Source organism: Culex quinquefasciatus, chromosome 3 (assembly GCF_015732765.1).
Source record: "Culex quinquefasciatus strain JHB chromosome 3, VPISU_Cqui_1.0_pri_paternal, whole genome shotgun sequence".
In the NCBI taxonomy this organism is placed as follows: Eukaryota; Metazoa; Arthropoda; class Insecta; order Diptera; family Culicidae; genus Culex; species Culex quinquefasciatus.
This window is the reverse complement of record NC_051863.1, coordinates 147,910,994-147,929,921: the sequence shown is the minus strand read 5'-3', so window position 1 is coordinate 147,929,921 and position 18,928 is coordinate 147,910,994. Positions and strand designations below refer to the sequence as shown.

General features: G+C 36.2%; 2 protein-coding genes across 3 annotated transcripts; one reads left to right on the top strand and one right to left on the bottom strand.

Annotated features, from left to right (window-relative positions):
• Positions 1 to 1,094: 1,094 nt before the first annotated feature.
• LOC6050636 (major facilitator superfamily domain-containing protein 6) lies at positions 1,095 to 17,713 on the top strand. 2 transcript variants are annotated; one of them, XR_005278119.1, is made up of 7 exons: positions 1,095 to 1,612; positions 7,948 to 8,123; positions 8,181 to 8,978; positions 9,048 to 9,217; positions 12,505 to 12,986; positions 16,494 to 16,654; positions 17,654 to 17,713. XR_005278119.1 is itself a non-coding variant. In XM_038258902.1 (5 exons), the coding sequence occupies exons 1-5, from the start codon at positions 1,546 to 1,548 to the stop codon at positions 13,235 to 13,237; spliced, it is 1,944 nt and encodes a 647-aa protein (XP_038114830.1). In that variant the 5' UTR covers positions 1,095 to 1,545; the 3' UTR covers positions 13,238 to 13,495. The 2 variants fall into 2 exon arrangements, 1 of the variants encoding a protein (XP_038114830.1); XM_038258902.1 differs by lacking the exons at positions 16,494 to 16,654; positions 17,654 to 17,713 and having other exon boundaries at positions 12,505 to 13,495.
• Positions 17,679 to 18,862, bottom strand: LOC6054512. The gene is made up of 5 exons (XM_038258907.1): positions 18,720 to 18,862; positions 18,524 to 18,643; positions 18,382 to 18,466; positions 18,075 to 18,161; positions 17,679 to 18,014 (listed from the first exon to the last, which is right to left on the bottom strand). The coding sequence occupies exons 1-5, from the start codon at positions 18,731 to 18,733 to the stop codon at positions 17,895 to 17,897; spliced, it is 426 nt and encodes a 141-aa protein (XP_038114835.1). The 5' UTR covers positions 18,734 to 18,862; the 3' UTR covers positions 17,679 to 17,894.
• Positions 18,863 to 18,928: the final 66 nt, after the last annotated feature.

Here is an 18,928-nt window from a genome sequence, read left to right as displayed (position 1 = left end):
TCCACCTAACTGGATAGTTTGCCTTCCACATGCAACGCATTGCATGATATTCGTGACATCCATGGCTTTCTACCTAAGGTACTCGCGATTGAGTGTGTAGTAGTGCGGTTGTCAAAATCGTTAGCTCTGACTCTCTCACTCCACTGACACTGACATTGTTTATGTTTTGGTTTTCCTGACACGGTCCATTGTTCGTTTGTTATTGTTTTGGTTTTAGTGGCACGGAGCCATTCACTCACACAAGATCGCGAGTACCTATGATATACAGCCTTTCGTGACATCGTCCTGATCGTCGCAGGTTGATTTCTTGATTTTTTTTTTTAAAAGGACCAATAAATCAAATTTTCAGTTTTTGCTTTTTGGGTGTTTTAAAATACCCCTGACTCAAGGCGGTTTTAAAAACACCCAAAAAGCAAAAACTGGAAATTTGGTTTATTGGACCCTTTCAAAAAAACTCCAGATTTTGAATTAAGAATGCCATTTTGTGCAGCTTTCAATACCTCACCCTTTGACCTTCACAGATCCCCAAAATTCGATTGCAATCTTGAGATATTCAATAAAAACCAACAAAAAAAAAACTCCGTTTAAGGTTGGCACTTTTCATGTGAAAGAAGGTTCGATCTGATCGTGCTATTTTGACACAGCATGCAAGTGCGACAACTGGCCAAAGAGAATTTAGTCTAGGGACTTTTGTCACATGTAAATGCCCGACTAGTGTATACATTATTGATTGTAACTCGGGAATCCGGCAACAAACTTCAACCAAATTTGGAGGCAATGAACAGAATAGTCTGCTAAACATATCGTGTTTGTTATTGTTTACATTGCGTGCTATTGTTTTAAAACACGTTTCTTTCGAAATTTCAGAATTCGTGTGCTCGCACGGAGAAAGTTGGTTCACGTTTTGTTCACGATTTTCGAAACTAATGCGGATAGCACGATAAATTAAATAATTTTGTTTTATTTTATAGCAGCTGTAATATAAGACCTTTCCCAAGTAAGAAAGGCAAACCCCCACGTTCTGAGATTGAGCTGGAGAGCGTAGACACTGAGGATGAGATTACACGTAAAGGCAGTACGTAGTAGTAGTACGAGAGAAGACATCGCCGCGGTCGGTCGTTCTGTTGTCGCGTGTGAGTGATTCTGGTGGGTTGTTTCCATTCTTCGAATGGCAACAAACCCGCGTGTCGCGCCGGTTCACAATTTTGGTTTGGTGTAAAGTTGCGTTTTTTTTCTTCGCGGTGCATTCCAGCGTGATAACAAGAGAATACACGCGCAAAGGTTACGCGGACTTACGCGGAAGAAGCCTTTCGTTGGGTGTCGTCGTCCTATTATTGAGGGGAAATTATCACACACCCGGAATATCAACTGAGTGTTGTTGGCTCTTTACGCGATGATCAAGTGATATCCCACGGAAGTGGACCAATTAAGTGCCTTCTTTTGAGGTTCTAAGCTGCGGGCAACAGAAGTGAAGATTGAAGGTTTAGGAATAAAAGTGGAATACAATACGTACAGCAGAAAGAGAGAACAAGACCAACAAACAACATGGGCAAAGTCGAAGTGGACAAGAAGCTGCTGCCGATGAAGGCGCACTACTTCCTCTTCAATGCAGGTGAGATGCGAGATTTGTGTGATACGATACGTTCAAACTAATGATTAGCAAACCGCTTTTTAATCTCACATAATGCATGCAATTAATTTGGATTCGCAGAGAAAAAGTTCCATTCGTCGAAGGCTTTCATAAAATGATCGAATTTGGCCACCTTAATAAATCAACCCTTTTCTTATAATGCGTACAAAAGAAACCTGATTTTGGGATTCTAAGAATCAAAGGTAAAAAATAACGAGGGGAACTTATAAGCGAAGCGTGTTCCTTATATCCCCTGCCGATTGGAATAGTTTTATAAATGTTATCCTGAGACTGCTGGACAGGAATGTCTGACAAAGGAAGATGTTCATGAATTATTATTTTTTTTTTATTTTTTTTTTCGGAAAATAGCTGACAAATCTTTAACGTTGGAGTATATTCAATAAACTTTTTTTTACAATTCATGCCATTTTTTTACTTCTCTTTCTAAAAATACAAAATGCCACCAAACAGAACACATCAACGTACGACACATGATACTGCATATTCCTCCCCTTGTACTGCACTCTGGGGTTGATACATTGTACCATGACTTAAAAGCTTATCAGCCAGCCGAAGCGTTCAGATTCCCCAATTGAACCGATGAATCGTTGAGACATTGTAAAAAGGCATGCTCCGTTAAAAATCGGCTGTCAGTCGAAATGTGATGATAATTTGTGCTCAATTTGTAACCTATTGATAAGACTCGGTCCTTTCGGTTTTATTCCAAGCCCGCGGCAAATGTCGCCGGGCGCGATTCTGACCGGGTGATAACGTACCGGGGCTGGTTTACATGTGGTGTACAGCTGTAAATGTTTGTGAATTTAAACGTAATTTGAACGCTCCACCACAGCAATGAACCGACTAATCGTCCCAAGCCAAGCGCGATAAGACAAAATGCATCGAAAATTGATTACCATTGCATATTATTCGATCGACGGCTTGTAGATTCCGCGTTAAAACACCTATAGCAGGACGGCAGTACCTCTAATTTTCACTTTAAATATTACTACTTTGAGCAAAGAAGTTAAACATATGTGATGGAAATCATAAATATAAATGAGGATCATTTCTTGAAATTTGACAATGTAATTATGTATCGAAAAGTTGCCGAGTGTGTGTCAGTGTTGAAAAATGAAGGCTAATTCGAAAAGTAATAGTAATAATTTTTTTCTCAACATAATTTCTTTACCATGCTCTATCTCAGCCTTATTTTTCAATTTTCAATGTCTAAGAAGAAAAACGGCAGAGAATTTTCTCAACCACTAGAAAACATATTTTCAGAAAATAACATATATGGGTCATTCCAGGTCAACTGAGTACACTTTTGGACTCGACCTTCACCAATTTGGACCAAACTTGGAGGAAACGTTCATCTATCGATAGTTATTCGAAAACCAAAGTTTGAAGCTGATTGGACCATCCCTCTATTTTGGCACCGCTCTCTTTTTTGACGATTTTCTAAAAAAAACTGTTTTTTTTTCTTTTAATCATAAATTTTTCAACTATTTGAGCAAAAGACTTTCTACAGGTTGCATTTTATAGAAAATTTTCAAAGGAATTCGATAAAAAAAATTTAACCCTTAAATGCCCACTAATATTATATTTTCACGTTTTAAGTATTAAAATTCAGTTTTGACCAATTCCAATTTGTTTTGTTTTATCACCATCGTGTTTCCCCGGACAATTTTACATAATAATCAATGTAGACCTCAAACTAAAATGAACTATTGGCGAGATACAGCGATTTTACTGATAAAAGTATGATTTTGCGCTGCATTCTGTCCTACACCCTTACCAAAAATCATGATTTTTTGAGTTCCAAATCCCACTTTTCATACGATTTTTTGAGTTCAGGTACTACAACCATAAAAATGGTTATATGGGTTGAACTGAAAAATTCGTATGAAAAGTGGGATTTGGAACTCAAAAAATCATGATTTTTGGTAAGGGTGTATGAATTCAAATCCGAAAAAAGTTTCTCACATATAAAACCGAACTATGCGGGATCCATCTCTTTTGCCTTCCTCAGTGAGGTAAGGCTATAATCCTGCTCTAAAAATGAACTTTGTATAAAAACGTCCTAGATCCACCTTCATGTCGACTCAGAATCGAAAACTGAACAAATGTCTGTGTGTATGTGTGTGTATGTATGTATGTGACCAACCAACTAGCTCATGTTTCTCGGCACTGGCTGAACCGATTTGACCCGAACCTGTTGCATTCGACTTGGTTTAGGGTCCCATAGATCGAGTTTTATACAGATTGAAGTTTCAATAAGTAGTTCAAAAGTTATGTATAATAATGTGTTTTCACATATATCCGGATCTCACTTAAATTTATGTAAACTATGTCCGGATCCACCATCCAACCCATCGCTGGTTAGTTTATCAAAAAACCTTTCCAACGAGTTCAAAACATTGAAGATCTGGCAACCCTGTCTCGATATATGGTCACTTAAGTGACATTTATATACTTTTTTTAAGCTGGATCTCATTTAAATGTATGTAAACTAAGTCCAGGTCCATCATCTGACCCATCGTTGGTTAGATTATCAAAAGATCTTTCCAACGAGTCAAAAACATTGAAGATCTGGCAACCCTGTCTGGAGGTATGGCCATTTAAGTGATATTTATGTATTTTTTTATTCCGGGTCTAAAAAAGAGATGAAATTTTTGTACAATTCCATCTTATCAGCCATTGCCATTGTTGGTAATACGTGAGGAAGGCTCCACCCACATAGGTGGATTAAGTTAGTTTTTGTTGAAATGTTGAAAAGTACACCATGTACTTCCGAGTGCTGCGTTGACCTGGAATGACTTATATGAATACTATATAAAAAATTACATATATTTTTGTATACCTAAAATCAATCCCAATTTTTTTTCAAACCAGAAATCTACCCCGAAAATATTTCAGAAATTACCAAATATAGACACTACTTGAAAAAAATTATAATTTGCTTTTTTAACCTGAAATTAACCTCTAATTGGCTAGAATTGTAAACTACACTGTTTATTGAAACATGAAGTTAAATACTTTTTTAATCGATTTGGTGTTTTCGGCAAAGTTGTAGGTATGGACAAGGACTACACTGAAAAAGATGATACACGGTAAAAAAAATGAGTGATCTTTAATTTTACTTTTTGCACTAAAACTTGATTTGCAAAAAAAAAACACTATTTCTATTTTATTTTTTATTTTATGATATGTTTAAGGGGACATCAAATGCCACCTTTTCAGAAATTTCCAAAATGGGCAAAAAATCTTTGACTGAGTTATGAATGTTTGAATCAATACTGATTTAAAAAAATCGAAATATTGGTCGCAAAAATTTTTCAACTTAATTTTTTGATGTAAAATCAAATTTGCAATCAAAAAGCACTTTAGTGAAATTTTGATAAAGTGCACCGTTTTGAAGTTATAGCTATTTTTAGGTAACTTTTTTGAAAATTGTTCAAAATTAGAGCACATGTTTGCCCACTCCTGAAAAAATATTTTTGAAGAACTATCACTACCAACAAAATCTGATACAAGTTATTCTTTCCCATAATTTCGCTACCGGTTAGCGGTACATTTTGTCTAGGAAACAGTTTGGCCAATGTTTGACAGATCCAAACGCGCTGGACACCAAACCAAACGCCCTTTACGCCCAGCAAAACTGGCAGTGTTGCAAGTGCAAAACATACGTTGCCAGAGCCTATTTATTATGCATCGGCCAGTCTGATTCCCCTGGACAGTCTGTAGTTAGCGGGTATAGAGTTATCTACTTGCGCATGTATTGCGTGTATGTACACGAAAAAGATTTAGGTCAAATTTTGTCCGGCCAGCAAAATCAAATGGTGCGCTAGTGTGTGTACGCAAAACGTCATAAAGCTCTATTGGACATTTTTCCCTGAATTTCAAACATTTTTCTTGAATCTTCTGATCCAACATTTTTACTTCTGCTAATTCATGAACCTCACTTGATCGAGGTTGTATGAGTGTGATCCACACATACAACCCCGATCAAGTGAGGTTCATGAATTAGCAGAAGTAAAAATGTTGGATCAGAAGATTCAAGAAAAATGTTTGAAATTCAGGGAAAAATGAGCTATTTCTGAATACCCCTTGATTCAAGGATTGGTTTAGTTTATTGTAAGTTTAAGTTAGTTTTAGGTTAGGTTATGTTTTCTTAACATTTTTTTTCCTCATTGTACCTAGTGTTACAAACATGATAAATCATATACTTTTAAAGTTATGAAAATGAACAGTGTTTAAATCACGAAAAGCAAACTAAAGGTGAAGAGCCACAGCTGACCACTTATTATGTAAACCAAATGTAATTATTATAAGAAAGATTCAATAAAGTATATTTAATTCAAAAAAAAATTATGTATATTCTTGACAAAAAGTCTGTAGGTAGTTTGATTTTTTATTTATTCCTAAGGCTGATATATTTAAAAAAGTTTTTGTCATAATTATTGATTAAAATTGAAATTTTTATTGAAAAACTTGTAAAACCGATTATCAAATAAAAACTATTTAAAAAATTTCTTTTTCTAAATTTTGCAATCATATACCAGTACAGAACGTTAAAGTAATTTCAAAAAATTATTGATATTTTCAATTTTAGTATAGCATAACTGTTATGATGTACACACTTAGCTTTTTTTTTACCGAATTCGGTAGTTGAAAAATCGGTAAAGTTTAGATCGGTAAACCATCCGTCAAAATGAACAAAAGTTTACCGAATTTCGATTGTCGGATGAACAATAATGAACTTCGTTACCACATTTCGGTAAGTAATTACCGAATTCGGTAATTTTTAGTTTGTCCAACTGTTCAGCAGTTGAAAATTCGGTAAACTTTACCGAATACGGTAAACTTTACCGAATACGGTAAAAAATTAAGTGTGTATGAATCCTTTTATGGTAGTTTTCTAGGTCGAGTGACAAAAACTAAAAAAATAGTACCAGCCTAATTATTATTTTATTTTAATTAAGTTTGCTCTTCAGCATAATTAAGTTATTGAACATTATAAAGTTTAGTAAAGTACTTCAAAAGTTATGCTAAAAACGATTTTGTCTAAACTCCAGAAGATTGTAAAAAAGGGTGGTTTTGCCTTCCTCACCTCAATGAGGAAAGGCTATAAAATCACTCAAAAAATGAACTTCTTTATTCGACCTCCTAGACCACTTTCACGTATACCTATCGACTCAGAATCAAATTCTGAACAAATGTCTGTGCGTGTGTCTGGATGTGAGTCCGTGCACCCAAAAATATCCACTCGATTATCTCCGGACTGGTTGAACTGATTTAGACTGTTTTGGTCTCATTCGATCCGTCTTGGTGTCCTACAAGACCCTAGTTAAGATTATGAAGTTGAGAAAAGTACTTCAAAAGTTATGCTAAAAAAAAGGTTTTAGCTAAACTTCGGAAGATTGTAAAAAGGGTGGTTTTTGTAAGAAAACCCGTCATGCTGTATATTGTTAGAAAGGTATTTGAAATACCTTTCCAACGCGTTCAAAAGATTGAAGATCTGACAACCCCATCAAAAGTTATGAGCACTTAAGTGTTATTTTTACACTTTTTTGAGGCCGGATCTCAAATATTTTGATGAAAAAGTTGTCCGGATCTATTATGCGTCCCATCGTTGGGTAGGTAATCAAAAGACCTTTCCAACGAGCTCAAAAGATTAAAGATCTGACAACCCTATCAAAAGTTATAAGTACTTTAGTGTGTTCAATGCACTTTTTTGAGGCCTGATCTCAGATATTTTGATAAAAATAAGTGTTATTTATACGTTGTGTAGTGTATTCACTTTATGAATGTGAGGAAGGCACTAACCACCTAAAGGTGGATTAAGTAACGTTTTTGTAAGAATACCACATAGAAGACCTTTCCAACGAGATTAGCATTGAAGATCTGTCAAGACTATCTAAAGTTATGAGCACTTAAGTGCTTGTTATAAATACATTATTTAGAATCACATCATGCGAATTATCGTTGGATAGGTTATCAAAAGACCTTGCCAATGATTGTCCACGCTTTATACAAAAAAAAAAGTTTTGTATGGAAACTGTCCACAAGGGGGGGAGGGGAGGGGGTTTGAGATTTCCAAAGTGTACACGTGGTTTAAGGATGGTCCCGAATGATGTTATTTAATTGAATGTTTAAACTATATGAAATATGGATGTACGGAAGTAACGTTTTAGTAATGTTTTCCAAATTTAAAGCTTTTAGGTGCTTCAAAAACTGGCGGCCCAATTCAGACATTAGTTCCGATTCGCTCCAATTGACGGTACTTGCACATTATTAAAAACCTACCAACTTTACAGGAACCGCGCCGGTTGTACCGTTCATGCCAACGCTGATTATTCAGCTCGGATTCTCGCCCGTCATCGTGGGAACCGTGTACAGCGTCCTGCCGTTGGTGGGCATGCTGGTGAAACCCTTGTTCGGGTTGATTGCCGATCGATTCCAACGTCAGAAGCTGCTGTTTCTACTGTTTCAGGTACTTTCTGTTAGTTAAAAACTGGTTCACATTTAATCCAAAATTTGTCACTCTTAGATCCTGTCGGCCGTTCCGTTCTTCCTGATCATGTTCATCCCGGCGATCCCGCAAGAGTCTTCCGTTAGCTTCCACTGTCACGGTGGAACATCGAACCTGCGCTACTGTCCACCAAACGGAACAACGCTGGACAGTTGCCTAACGGATCGGATCGTGAACGTCGAAACAAACAATGCCACCATCCGGTGCGAGTTGGAGTGCCAAACGGAACACTGGATGTGGGACACGATCTGCAAGTACTGGAAGGTGGAAAAGTTCTGCGACCAGAGCAACATTCCCTCCAACGGACAACTCGAGCTGACCGGACTTGTTCCGACGAACCAGATCGAGCTGCAGCAGGACTGTTTGTGGTTCGTGCTGTCCGGGGCGGAAATGGACGGAGATCGGGTGCCATTGTACTGCCCGGTGAATACCACAGATTTTCGGACCAGCTGCCAGGTGAAGTGTGACAATCAGATCATCACGGAGGCCATTACGCATTCGAAAATTGACGACAGCGAAGCGAAGGGTTTGTACCAGTTTTGGTTGCTGTTTTTGCTGCTGATTCTGAGCTGGGCCGGAATGGCCGTTGTAGTTAGTGTCGGCGATGCAATCTGCTTCGATATGCTGGGAGATCGGCCGCACTTGTACGGTAACCAGCGGCTGTGGGGTTCCGTTGGTTGGGGAACGATCTCGCTGGTGGCCGGATATTTGGTGGATCACTTCTCGTACGGCAAGGCTACCAAGGACTACACCGTTGTGTTCTACATGACGATCGTGATTATTGGAGTGGACATTTTGGTGTCGTCCAAACTTAAGGTTAGTTTTAAAACTGTTCCAAAGTAGTTGTTAAAAATTCTAACATTATTCACCCCTTCTCCAACGCAGCATACTCAAACAAGACTGTCGACCAATATTGTGAAGGATGTTGGCAAAATTTTCGTCTCATCCAGGATAGTGATCTACTTTTGCTGGTGCATCCTGGTTGGGCTGGGCACAGCCATGATTTGGAACTTCCTGTTTCTGCACCTGGAGGATCTGGCCGCAAAGCAGCAGGGGTGAGTGCTTTTTTGTAACATTAAGGTTTTCCTTGAGCACCAGCAGTCATTAAATTGCTCACTCCTCAGAATCCTATTCAATAGCACAAATTCTTTTAAATTCGTAAATTCATAAATTCTTAAATTCTTAAATTTTTAAATTTTCAAATTCTTAAATTCTTAAATTCTTAAATTCTTAAATTCTTAAATTCTTAAATTCTTAAATTCTTAAATTCTTAAATTCTTAAATTCTTAAATTCTTAAATTCTTAAATTCTTAAATTCTTAAATTCTTAAATTCTTAAATTCTTAAATTCTTAAATTCTTAAATTCTTAAATTCTTAAATTCTGAAATTCTGAAATTCTGAAATTCTGAAATTCTGAAATTCTTAAATTCTTAAATTCTTAAATTCTTAAATTCTTAAATTCTTAAATTCTTAAATTCTTAAATTCTTAAATTCTTAAATTCTTAAATTCTTAAATTCTTAAATTCTTAAATTCTTAAATTCTTAAATTCTTAAATTCTTAAATTCTTAAATTCTTAAATTCTTAAATTCTTAAATTCTTAAATTCTTAAATTCTTAAATTCTTAAATTCTTAAATTCTTAAATTTTAAATTCTTAAATTCTTAAATTCTTAAATTCTTAAATTCTTAAATTCTTAAATTCTTAAATTCTTAAATTCTTAAATTCTTAAATTCTTAAATTCTTAAATTCTTAAATTCTTAAATTCTTAAATTCTTAAATTCTTAAATTCTTAAATTCTTAAATTCTTAAATTCTTAAATTCTTAAATTCTTAAATTCTTAAATTCTTAAATTCTTAAATTCTTAAATTCTTAAATTCTTAAATTCTTAAATTCTTAAATTCTTAAATTCTTAAATTCTTAAATTCTTAAATTCTTAAATTCTTAAATTCTTAAATTCTTAAATTCTTAAATTCTTAAATTCTTAAATTCTTAAATTCTTAAATTCTTAAATTCTTAAATTCTTAAATTCTTAAATTCTTAAATTCTTAAATTCTTAAATTCTTAAATTCTTAAATTCTTAAATTCTTAAATTCTTAAATTCTTAAATTCTTAAATTCTTAAATTCTTAAATTCTTAAATTCTTAAATTCTTAAATTCTTAAATTCTTAAATTCTTAAATTCTTAAATTCTTAAATTCTTAAATTCTTAAATTCTTAAATTCTTAAATTCTTAAATTCTTAAATTCTTAAATTCTTAAATTCTTAAATTCTTAAATTCTTAAATTCTTAAATTCTTAAATTCTTAAATTCTTAAATTCTTAAATTCTTAAATTCTTAAATTCTTAAATTCTTAAATTCTTAAATTCTTAAATTCTTAAATTCTTAAATTCTTAAATTCTTAAATTCTTAAATTCTTAAATTCTTAAATTCTTAAATTCTTAAATTCTTAAATTCTTAAATTCTTAAATTCCTAAATTCTTAAATTCTTAAATTCTCAAATTCTTAAATTCTTAAATTCTTAAATAACTAAAATTTCTTTTTTAAATTGTTACATTCTTGAGAGTGCATAATTGACAAAGGGAGCGCGTGGTCGTAAAAAAATATTCGGAGTGAAAAGTGTTTTTTTTTTTTTTTGCGTGTGCCTTTTGTTTCGCATTTTTGTCGTGAATTGTGCGCTGCGAGGAGAAGATTACCCTCTGAAAATGCAGCGTCATCAGTGCATAATTGGCAAAGGGAGCGCGTGGTCGTAAAAAAAATATTCGGAGTGAAAAGTGTGTTTTTTTTTGTGTGTGCCTTTTGTTTCGCCTTTTTGTCGTGAATTGTGCGCTGCGAGGAGAAGATTACCCTCTGAAAATGCAGCGTCATCAGTGCATAATTGGCAAAGGGAGCGCGTGGTCGTAAAAAAAATATTCGGAGTGAAAAGTGTGTTTTTTTTTGTGTGTGCCTTTTGTTTCGCCTTTTTGTCGTGAATTGTGATATAGTTTTCGATAAAAACGATCCGAGATCGTTAAGTTTATCGCGTAACAAAATTATTTTGATTCATCAAGAACGTCGTGTGGTGCGCTAGTCTTTTTTGTGTTGAAAAGACCTTCCCATAGCTCCGTAGCTCGGAGGGCTCGACGTCGGTTGTTTGTGTGTTAAGCCCTCTCCATAGCATCGTAGCTTGAGAGGCAACGAAAATCAATACCTTATCTAGCTAATAGAAAGAAGATAGGAAGGCACTTGATGATTGAGTTCGTCGCGTCTATTCCGTAACAAATTCATGAACTAAATGATTATATAATTAAAAATCAGACTACGCTATCATTGCAGCATTGCGTTTAATACCTCATACTATAAACAAATATTATTTGGTTTTATCTTTCCACAGCCGGCTGTCTAAGATTAAACCATTTCATTAAAAATTTAACAACAGTTAAACGGGAAATGTCTCATCCGCAGCAACCGATTGTTTGCCTTGAGAATAAAATATAATACCTTTCAACAAACACTATGATTTTGGGTCGCATCATCATCTTCTATGATGAATCCTGACCAAGCACCCTATCCTACTAACCAATTTTCAGGTTCCTGGCGCTTGTGGGGTGTAAGCACAGAGTAAATCAGCTGCCCTAGTAGCAACCTGCGCTAACTAACATTCCCGTCCCTTAAAATCGAGATCTACAAACTGACATGGCGGGCGCCGTTGGTGGCCAATGACTGTTACCTATTCGCAACTGATCTTGTTTTGGCAATCATGGTGTTTTATCTTTTCAGCGCATTCATACATGCTGTTGATAAGGGAAATACCACTTGGTAGTCGAAGCCTATGATTAGTAGTGCTGAAAGGATATTACGGTTCTGTTCAGCAACGGAGAAGGACAACCATGGGTGGTCTCTCATGCTCTCATGCTCATGCTTTTTTAAATTGTTACATTCTTGAATGCCGCCAGAAAATTTGACATTTTTGTAGTCATATTTTAAGTTTTAAAGAAATTCCATGATTTTTGAATTTCAAGTTTTAAAAGTTTTATTTTTTAATATTTTTTTTAATTTTTAAAATTTTCAGCACTTGAGATTTTTTTAATTAGAAATATTTTCAATAATGGTTTTTGACTTTGATTATTTTTTATTTTTCAATTTTTGAATTTGGTTATTGTGAATTTGAAAAATCCGGGAACTATGGTTAAGTGGTAAGCGTGGTTACCTCTCACCCAGTCGGCCTGGGTTTGATCTTAGAAGGTCGCGGTGGCATTATTCGAAACGAGATTTGCCTGATCACACTTTCCGTCGGACGGGGAAGAAAGCTTAGTGCAAGTTAGTACAGAGGCATCAATAAATTATAATCTACTGTTTCATTTCAGCTGCGACCACACGGCCTGGATCAAAACCCTCGAAGGCATCGTCATGTCAATCCAATGCTTTGGCGGTGAGCTGCCGTTCTTCTTCCTGTCCGGTTGGATCCTGCGCAAGATTGGCCACATCAACGCGATGAGCCTGGTCCTGCTGGGCTTTGGCGTGCGGTTCCTGCTGTACTCGCTCCTGGTCGATCCGTGGTGGGTGATTCCGATTGAGTTTATGAACGGCATTACGTTCGGGCTGTTCTACGCCACGATGGCATCGTACGCGAGCATCGTGGCCCCACCCGGAACGGAAGCAACCATGCAGGGTCTGGTGGGTGCCGTCTTCGAGGGCATCGGCGTGTCGTGCGGCAGTCTGCTGGCCGGAAATCTCTTCAACCAGGTTGGCGGCGGTCAAACGTTCCGGTGGTTCGGAGTGGCGGCGCTCGTGCTGTTTGCGGTGCACGTGGTCATTCAGTGGGTGGTGGATCGGTTCGCGGCACGGGGTAAGCAGCTGCAGCAGCACCACAGCCAAGCAGAGGAAAAGGTGGCAGGGAATTCAATGTTGACCGATGGCAAGGACGAACTCGGTGCTGGTGGTGGTGGTGGTGGTGGTGGGGACCATGTTGTTCCAAAGTCCGAGTCGGTTCTGTCTGAGTCGACCGTGCAGGAAGAGTTGGAGGAGGAAGAACGCAAGGACGAACAGGTTGAGGGAAGTGACAAACAGGCGGGGAAGGTAGCCGCGAAGGAGGATTAGGACCAGAGACCAGAGGGGATTTGTTTTGCACTGAAGAACTCCACTGTTTTTAATCGATCTGATGAAAAGTGCATTTGGATATTGGTTTTGGATTAAGGCACAAGAACTATCAGTACAAAAGCATTTGTTTTGTAATTGGATTCACAACTGGTTGTGAAAATACTTTTATTTCTTTTGGCTTGAATAATAATTTTTATTCACTTCCATAGTTGAATTTATTTGTTAGAAATAATTAAATAAACAATGAAATCAAGCGCAGTAGTTTACAATAGTATCAAACGACACGAAATCACTAACCAAGACATGGATATTCTACCAATAGCCCGCCAAGTTGGGACATTCGACCGAAAATGCTCAAATATGAACAATATTTTTATACCGTCGCCAGGGGTGACATTGGGTCTAGGGGGTGAGATTGGGTCATACAAACCCAATCTCACCCCCAGACCCTAAAGTTTGGAGTGTGTCATTCCTGCTGATTTTCATTTAAGGTTGTTGTTTATTGTATTAATGTGTTTTCTTTTATGGAGTTACATACATTTCAGTCGGTCATATTTCTTAGTAATAGACTATTACTAAGTATGGTACTAAGTATGGTCTCACATCTAAACAGAATGGGAAATTCTCCGCAAACTCACACGGCAGTTGCCAAAACCAGGTCCATTTTTAGAAAACACGAGACGGTGATGCATTTTCTTTTCGTTTTAAAGTTTTAGTTTTGTGTTGAAAAAAAAAAACCCAATATTTTTATTTTTTTGTACAGGGTTGTTACAAAGAAGTCGAAAAAAATCGCGCGACAAACATACAACAGAGTTTTATAATCATTTCATTATTTCATTTGAGTTTTTGAGAACAATTTACAATTTCGTTTTATGTTTAAGGGTTCTGTCGGAAGGAACGCAAAAATCACAAACTTTTAAATAATGTTGCATTCAATAAATACAATTTTAAGTCCAGAATAGCCTTTTCAGAATGCAGAATCTTGAAACGTCGAAATTCATATGGACAAATTTATTTTTGCTAGGATGAAGTAACCCAAAGGAAAAAGCCATAACAAGATTAAAAAAAAGGAAATCAAAAATAGAAATTATTTTTTTTAAATTAGATGTAAAAAAATTAAAATTTTAATTAAAAAATCTGAAGAAATCATAAATTGTAAAAAAAAACACATAATAAGCCTTGGGAGTTAAAAAATTAAAATACAGTTCGTACTCGATGATCCTCGCCAAAGTGTCATTCAATACACGAAATTTGTTTTATTTTATTTTCAAAATTTCTCTAACATAAAATAAGATTTCAAAAATGTTTAAAATTTATCAGATTTTCTGTATTTTTTTATTTGATTTATTTTTGGAATCAATGATGTTAGCAAAAACTGTGGCATTAAAGAATTTAAGGATTTAAGAATTTAAGAATTTAAGAATTTAAGAATTTAGGAATTTAAGAATTTAAGAATTTAACAATTGAAGGATTCAATATCTTAGTAATTTAAGATAGGGGAAATTCTCGTATGTTTGGCAGGTTAAGCACTCGCTCCTAACTCCATCCAATTTGCTGATTTTCACTATTTAAACAACTAATTTTGCAAAACTTTTTAAAGAAACTTGCTTGCCCACTTCTTATTGAGCTATTTATCACTCGATTTCAGCTGAAAACGCTCTTAATTAGCTTTAATTGAATGTCAAAGTTCTGACCTGCCAACATTAGAGGCACGCTGGAATTAGATGCTGTTCCCCTATTAAGATTTTAAGGATTTAAAAATTTAAGAATTCACGAATTTAAGAATTGATGAGTTTAAGAACTTTAGAACCTAACAATTTATATGTTTTTGTTTTTAATGTTAACGTTTTAAATTCTTGAATTTTGAATTGTTTTGGTTTTTTAAGCTATGAATTTTAGATTTTTTCAACTTTTGATAACCGTCACCAGGGATGACATTGGGTCTGGGGAGTGAGATTGGGTCATATAAAAATGCTGATATTTGTATGACCCAATCTCACCCCCAGACCCAGTGTCACCCCTGATGACGGTATTTTAAAATCTGAACATTAAACTTTAGGATCTAACAGCTATAAAAATCAAGATTTCTTGAATTTTTGAATTTATGAAACATTTGATTTTGAATGTTGGAGCTTTCATTTTTGAATACTTTGATAATTTTTTCTCAAGATTTTTTTAAATTTAAAAAAAAATCTTTTAAAACCTTAAATCAAAGGTGGAAAGCCAGCTTATGTAACGTAACAACCCTGAAGCTGCCATTACACTACCGCAAACAAACCAATACTTTTTCGTGTTTGACAGTTTGCCAAACTCTCAAAATGTATGCAGGCTGACGTTTGTACAGCTGTCAAAAAGTGCGAGTTTGTTTGCCGCAGTGTAATTGCTCCTTGACTAAAGCCTGCCAACTATAATTTTGCATAGCAAAAAGCAATACAAAAAGCGATAAGAAACATATGTTTAATCGTTGATAATCTAATATTCATTAGATGTAGATTTTCGAATATTTACACACCATTTTTGTATGGACAGCAGCCAAAATTTAAGGAAGGAAGACTTGTATGGCCGAACCAATGGTGCGAAATGCCAAAGTCAGAAGGATGCTCCACTAAAAGTTGCAGGCAAATAAAAAAATACAAATGAAATCTTTTCAAGTTTTCCTGTAAATCGCTCAACATGGGGAATTTCGGATTAGAAAGAAGAGTTTTAGCACTAGATCCCTTTTTTCCTTATCAGTCAGAAAAAGTTAAACTAAGAGCCCAAAGCTATTTAATCTTAAGCGAAAATACTAAATCAAACAACCACTACCGACTGCATTCCCAAGACTAAACGATTTTCCAGACGACAGCAACTTTGTTGCAGCAAATACCGCTATTATCTTGGTAATAAAGAATAATTCGTTGAGAGAGATAGTCCAGGTTGTCACCACCAACCGCCAGCGTCACACCACACAGTGCCAGACTGAGTACACGACTGACCACGCGCGACGCGCACGGACAGTGAAGTTTCCTAAAGCTTGGAGCCAAACGATAAGCGCCACCGAGGACGACGTGACTGTTTCGACTAGAAGCAATCGTAAATATGATTTTGTTTTGAATTATTGCTTTGAGTGTGTTTGAACGCTTTTTTTCTAGTGTAGGAAACCATTGCATGATTGCACGAAATTGAGGATTGTTATGATTTAAAATAACTTAGTATTAATGTTTAAGCCAGTATTTTCAGTAGAACTTTTTTTTTCTAATTCTCACCTATTTTTCAGACGTTCGTGCCGGATATACTTCCCCAGGCGATGCCCTGGACCAGCTAGATGACGACGAACCGATAGTGCACGGAAGAACGTGACGGGAGCGGGTCATCATCGTACCAGTACAAACAAAGAAGACAATTTCCTTTATAGTGTTTTAATGATAAGATTAAAATGTATATTAGGGTGGGTACGTTTTTCAAAAAGTTCTCGGATCAAGTTTTAGTATGGTTCCCCTTGTAGGGCATGCCCATAGGGACTTTCATGCCAAATATCAGCTCATTTGGTTGTAAACTGGCTGCGCGCATCAGGGTTAAAGTTTACATGGGAATTACTATGGGAAATTGGAACTTTTTGTTCAAACGCTCCTACAGGTCTGGGAAAATCACGCGCCAACTTCTGGTATGGTCAGGCCTATGGGGAATGGTCTGGAGAACACTTTTCCCGAAGAGACCATATGGATTCGTTGTCCCTAGACCTGGCGCATCGGCAAACAATCCGATGTCTCCGGAATCAACGGTTTTCCCTCAAAAAGCACCAAATTTTCCTTAGCATGCTATGAAAGCTCGATGAACACCGCGACGCCATACGTCAAGTAGCTACCACGTGGTTGAAATATTTGCAAAAAAATACAAATTTGCTATGCAAAGATTCTGAATTCGACTAAATAATATCAGGATTACTCGAAATGATCATTTTCTAATTAACAGAAGGTTTGCAATTGAAGATTCCAGCCGTTTCTCACCCACGTGGTAGCTCCATGACGTATGGCGTCGCGGTGTTCATCGAGCTTTCATAGCATGCTAAGGAAAATTTGGTGCTTTTTGAGGGAAAACCGTTGATTCCGGAGACATCGGTTTGTTTCCCGATGCGCCAGGTCTAGGGACAACGAATCCATATGGTCTCTTCGGGAAAAGTGTTCTCCAGACCATTCTCCATAGGCCTGACCATACCAGAAGTTGGCGCGTGATTTTCCCAGACCTGTAGGAGCGTTTGAACAAAAAGTTCCAATTTCCCATAGTAATTCCTATGTAAACTTTAACCCTGATGCGCGCAGCCAGTTTACAACCAAATGAGCTGATTTTTGGCATGAAAGTCCCTATGGGCAGGTCCTACAAGGGGAACCATACTAAAACTTGATCCGAGAACTTTTTGAAAAACGTACCCACCCTAATGTATATTGTATGGAAAAGCACACTTTGAAAATGTGTATAAACTGCTGCAGGTTAAAATGTTTTCGTTTTGTTTTATTCCTTTGGCCGCTAACGATGATAAAAAAACATTAACGAAATCCGAAAATTCTAATGGTTTTGGTAAATATTGTGACGATAAAGTGTCTTGATTTCGCCTCTCTACAAGTACATGGAAAAGTTTTGATTGTTTCACCAACAATAAATGCGACAGCCTCGTCCAAGACTAGGACTTTTTGCCCGGGACTTTTTTAATGCTCGCCACCAGCGATTCTTCGTAATGTAGCTGCTGAAGCTTTGAGGCGCACTGATTCACTTTTAACTCCTGCATGTCCAGTGCCTTAGCCTTGGTTGAACAAAATTTATTTTTTTAATGTGCTTGAAAAAAGAAAGGACTCCGACTTACCCGTAAACTTTTGGCTCGTTGATGGATTTGGTGCATTTGATTTTTGATTCGTACTGCTTTCTCTCTGTAAAGTTTGGCTTTGTTGATCTGGATGATAATAATAAATCTTTTATTAATACACTAAATACAAAATTATATATCTGGAGTTTTTTTTGAAAAGGTCCAATAAACCAAATTTCCAGTTTTTGCTTTTTGGGTGTTTTTAGAACCGCCTTGAGTCAGGGGTATTAAAAAACACCCAAAAAGCAAAAATTGAAAATTTGGTTTATTGGTCCTTTTCAAAAAAAACTCCAGATATCTTTTTTACCATTTCGTTGATTTGTTGCACATCCTGACTTATGTAGGTTAGTTTTTCTGTTGCTATCGTTGCTTGCATTTCATATTGCTTATCTCTGTAATTGAAAGTTGCATTAAAATCACCTTTAACCCCCTTTCGACATCCAACTCACAACAGCTCCTTCAAACTTCCTTTGACCTCATTCAGAGTTGGCTCGTAGATTTCCAGCAAACCGGACGAGAGAGCCTTCACTGTGTCGCTGTACTCACTAGTGGGCACTCCCTCGCTGTCTCTGTTGGCAAAAACAAACGGGATTTTTCGGGGAAACTCAATTTTTCAACTCTTCAGCGACCAAATTCGTTACTTACATATCCTGAGACATGCTGGATGGTACTTGTTACAGAGGAAAGCTATTTTAAGAAAATTAAACTAACAAATAACTCTAAAAACTTGAAAAAAGTCGCCGTAAACACGACCCAACGACGACGGTCGATGAGTGCTTTTGTTTTGGTCCAAGCCGCACGTGAGTGCCAGTTTGACAGAACACTCTCATTTGGAGTGCGTTCACAGTTTTGAT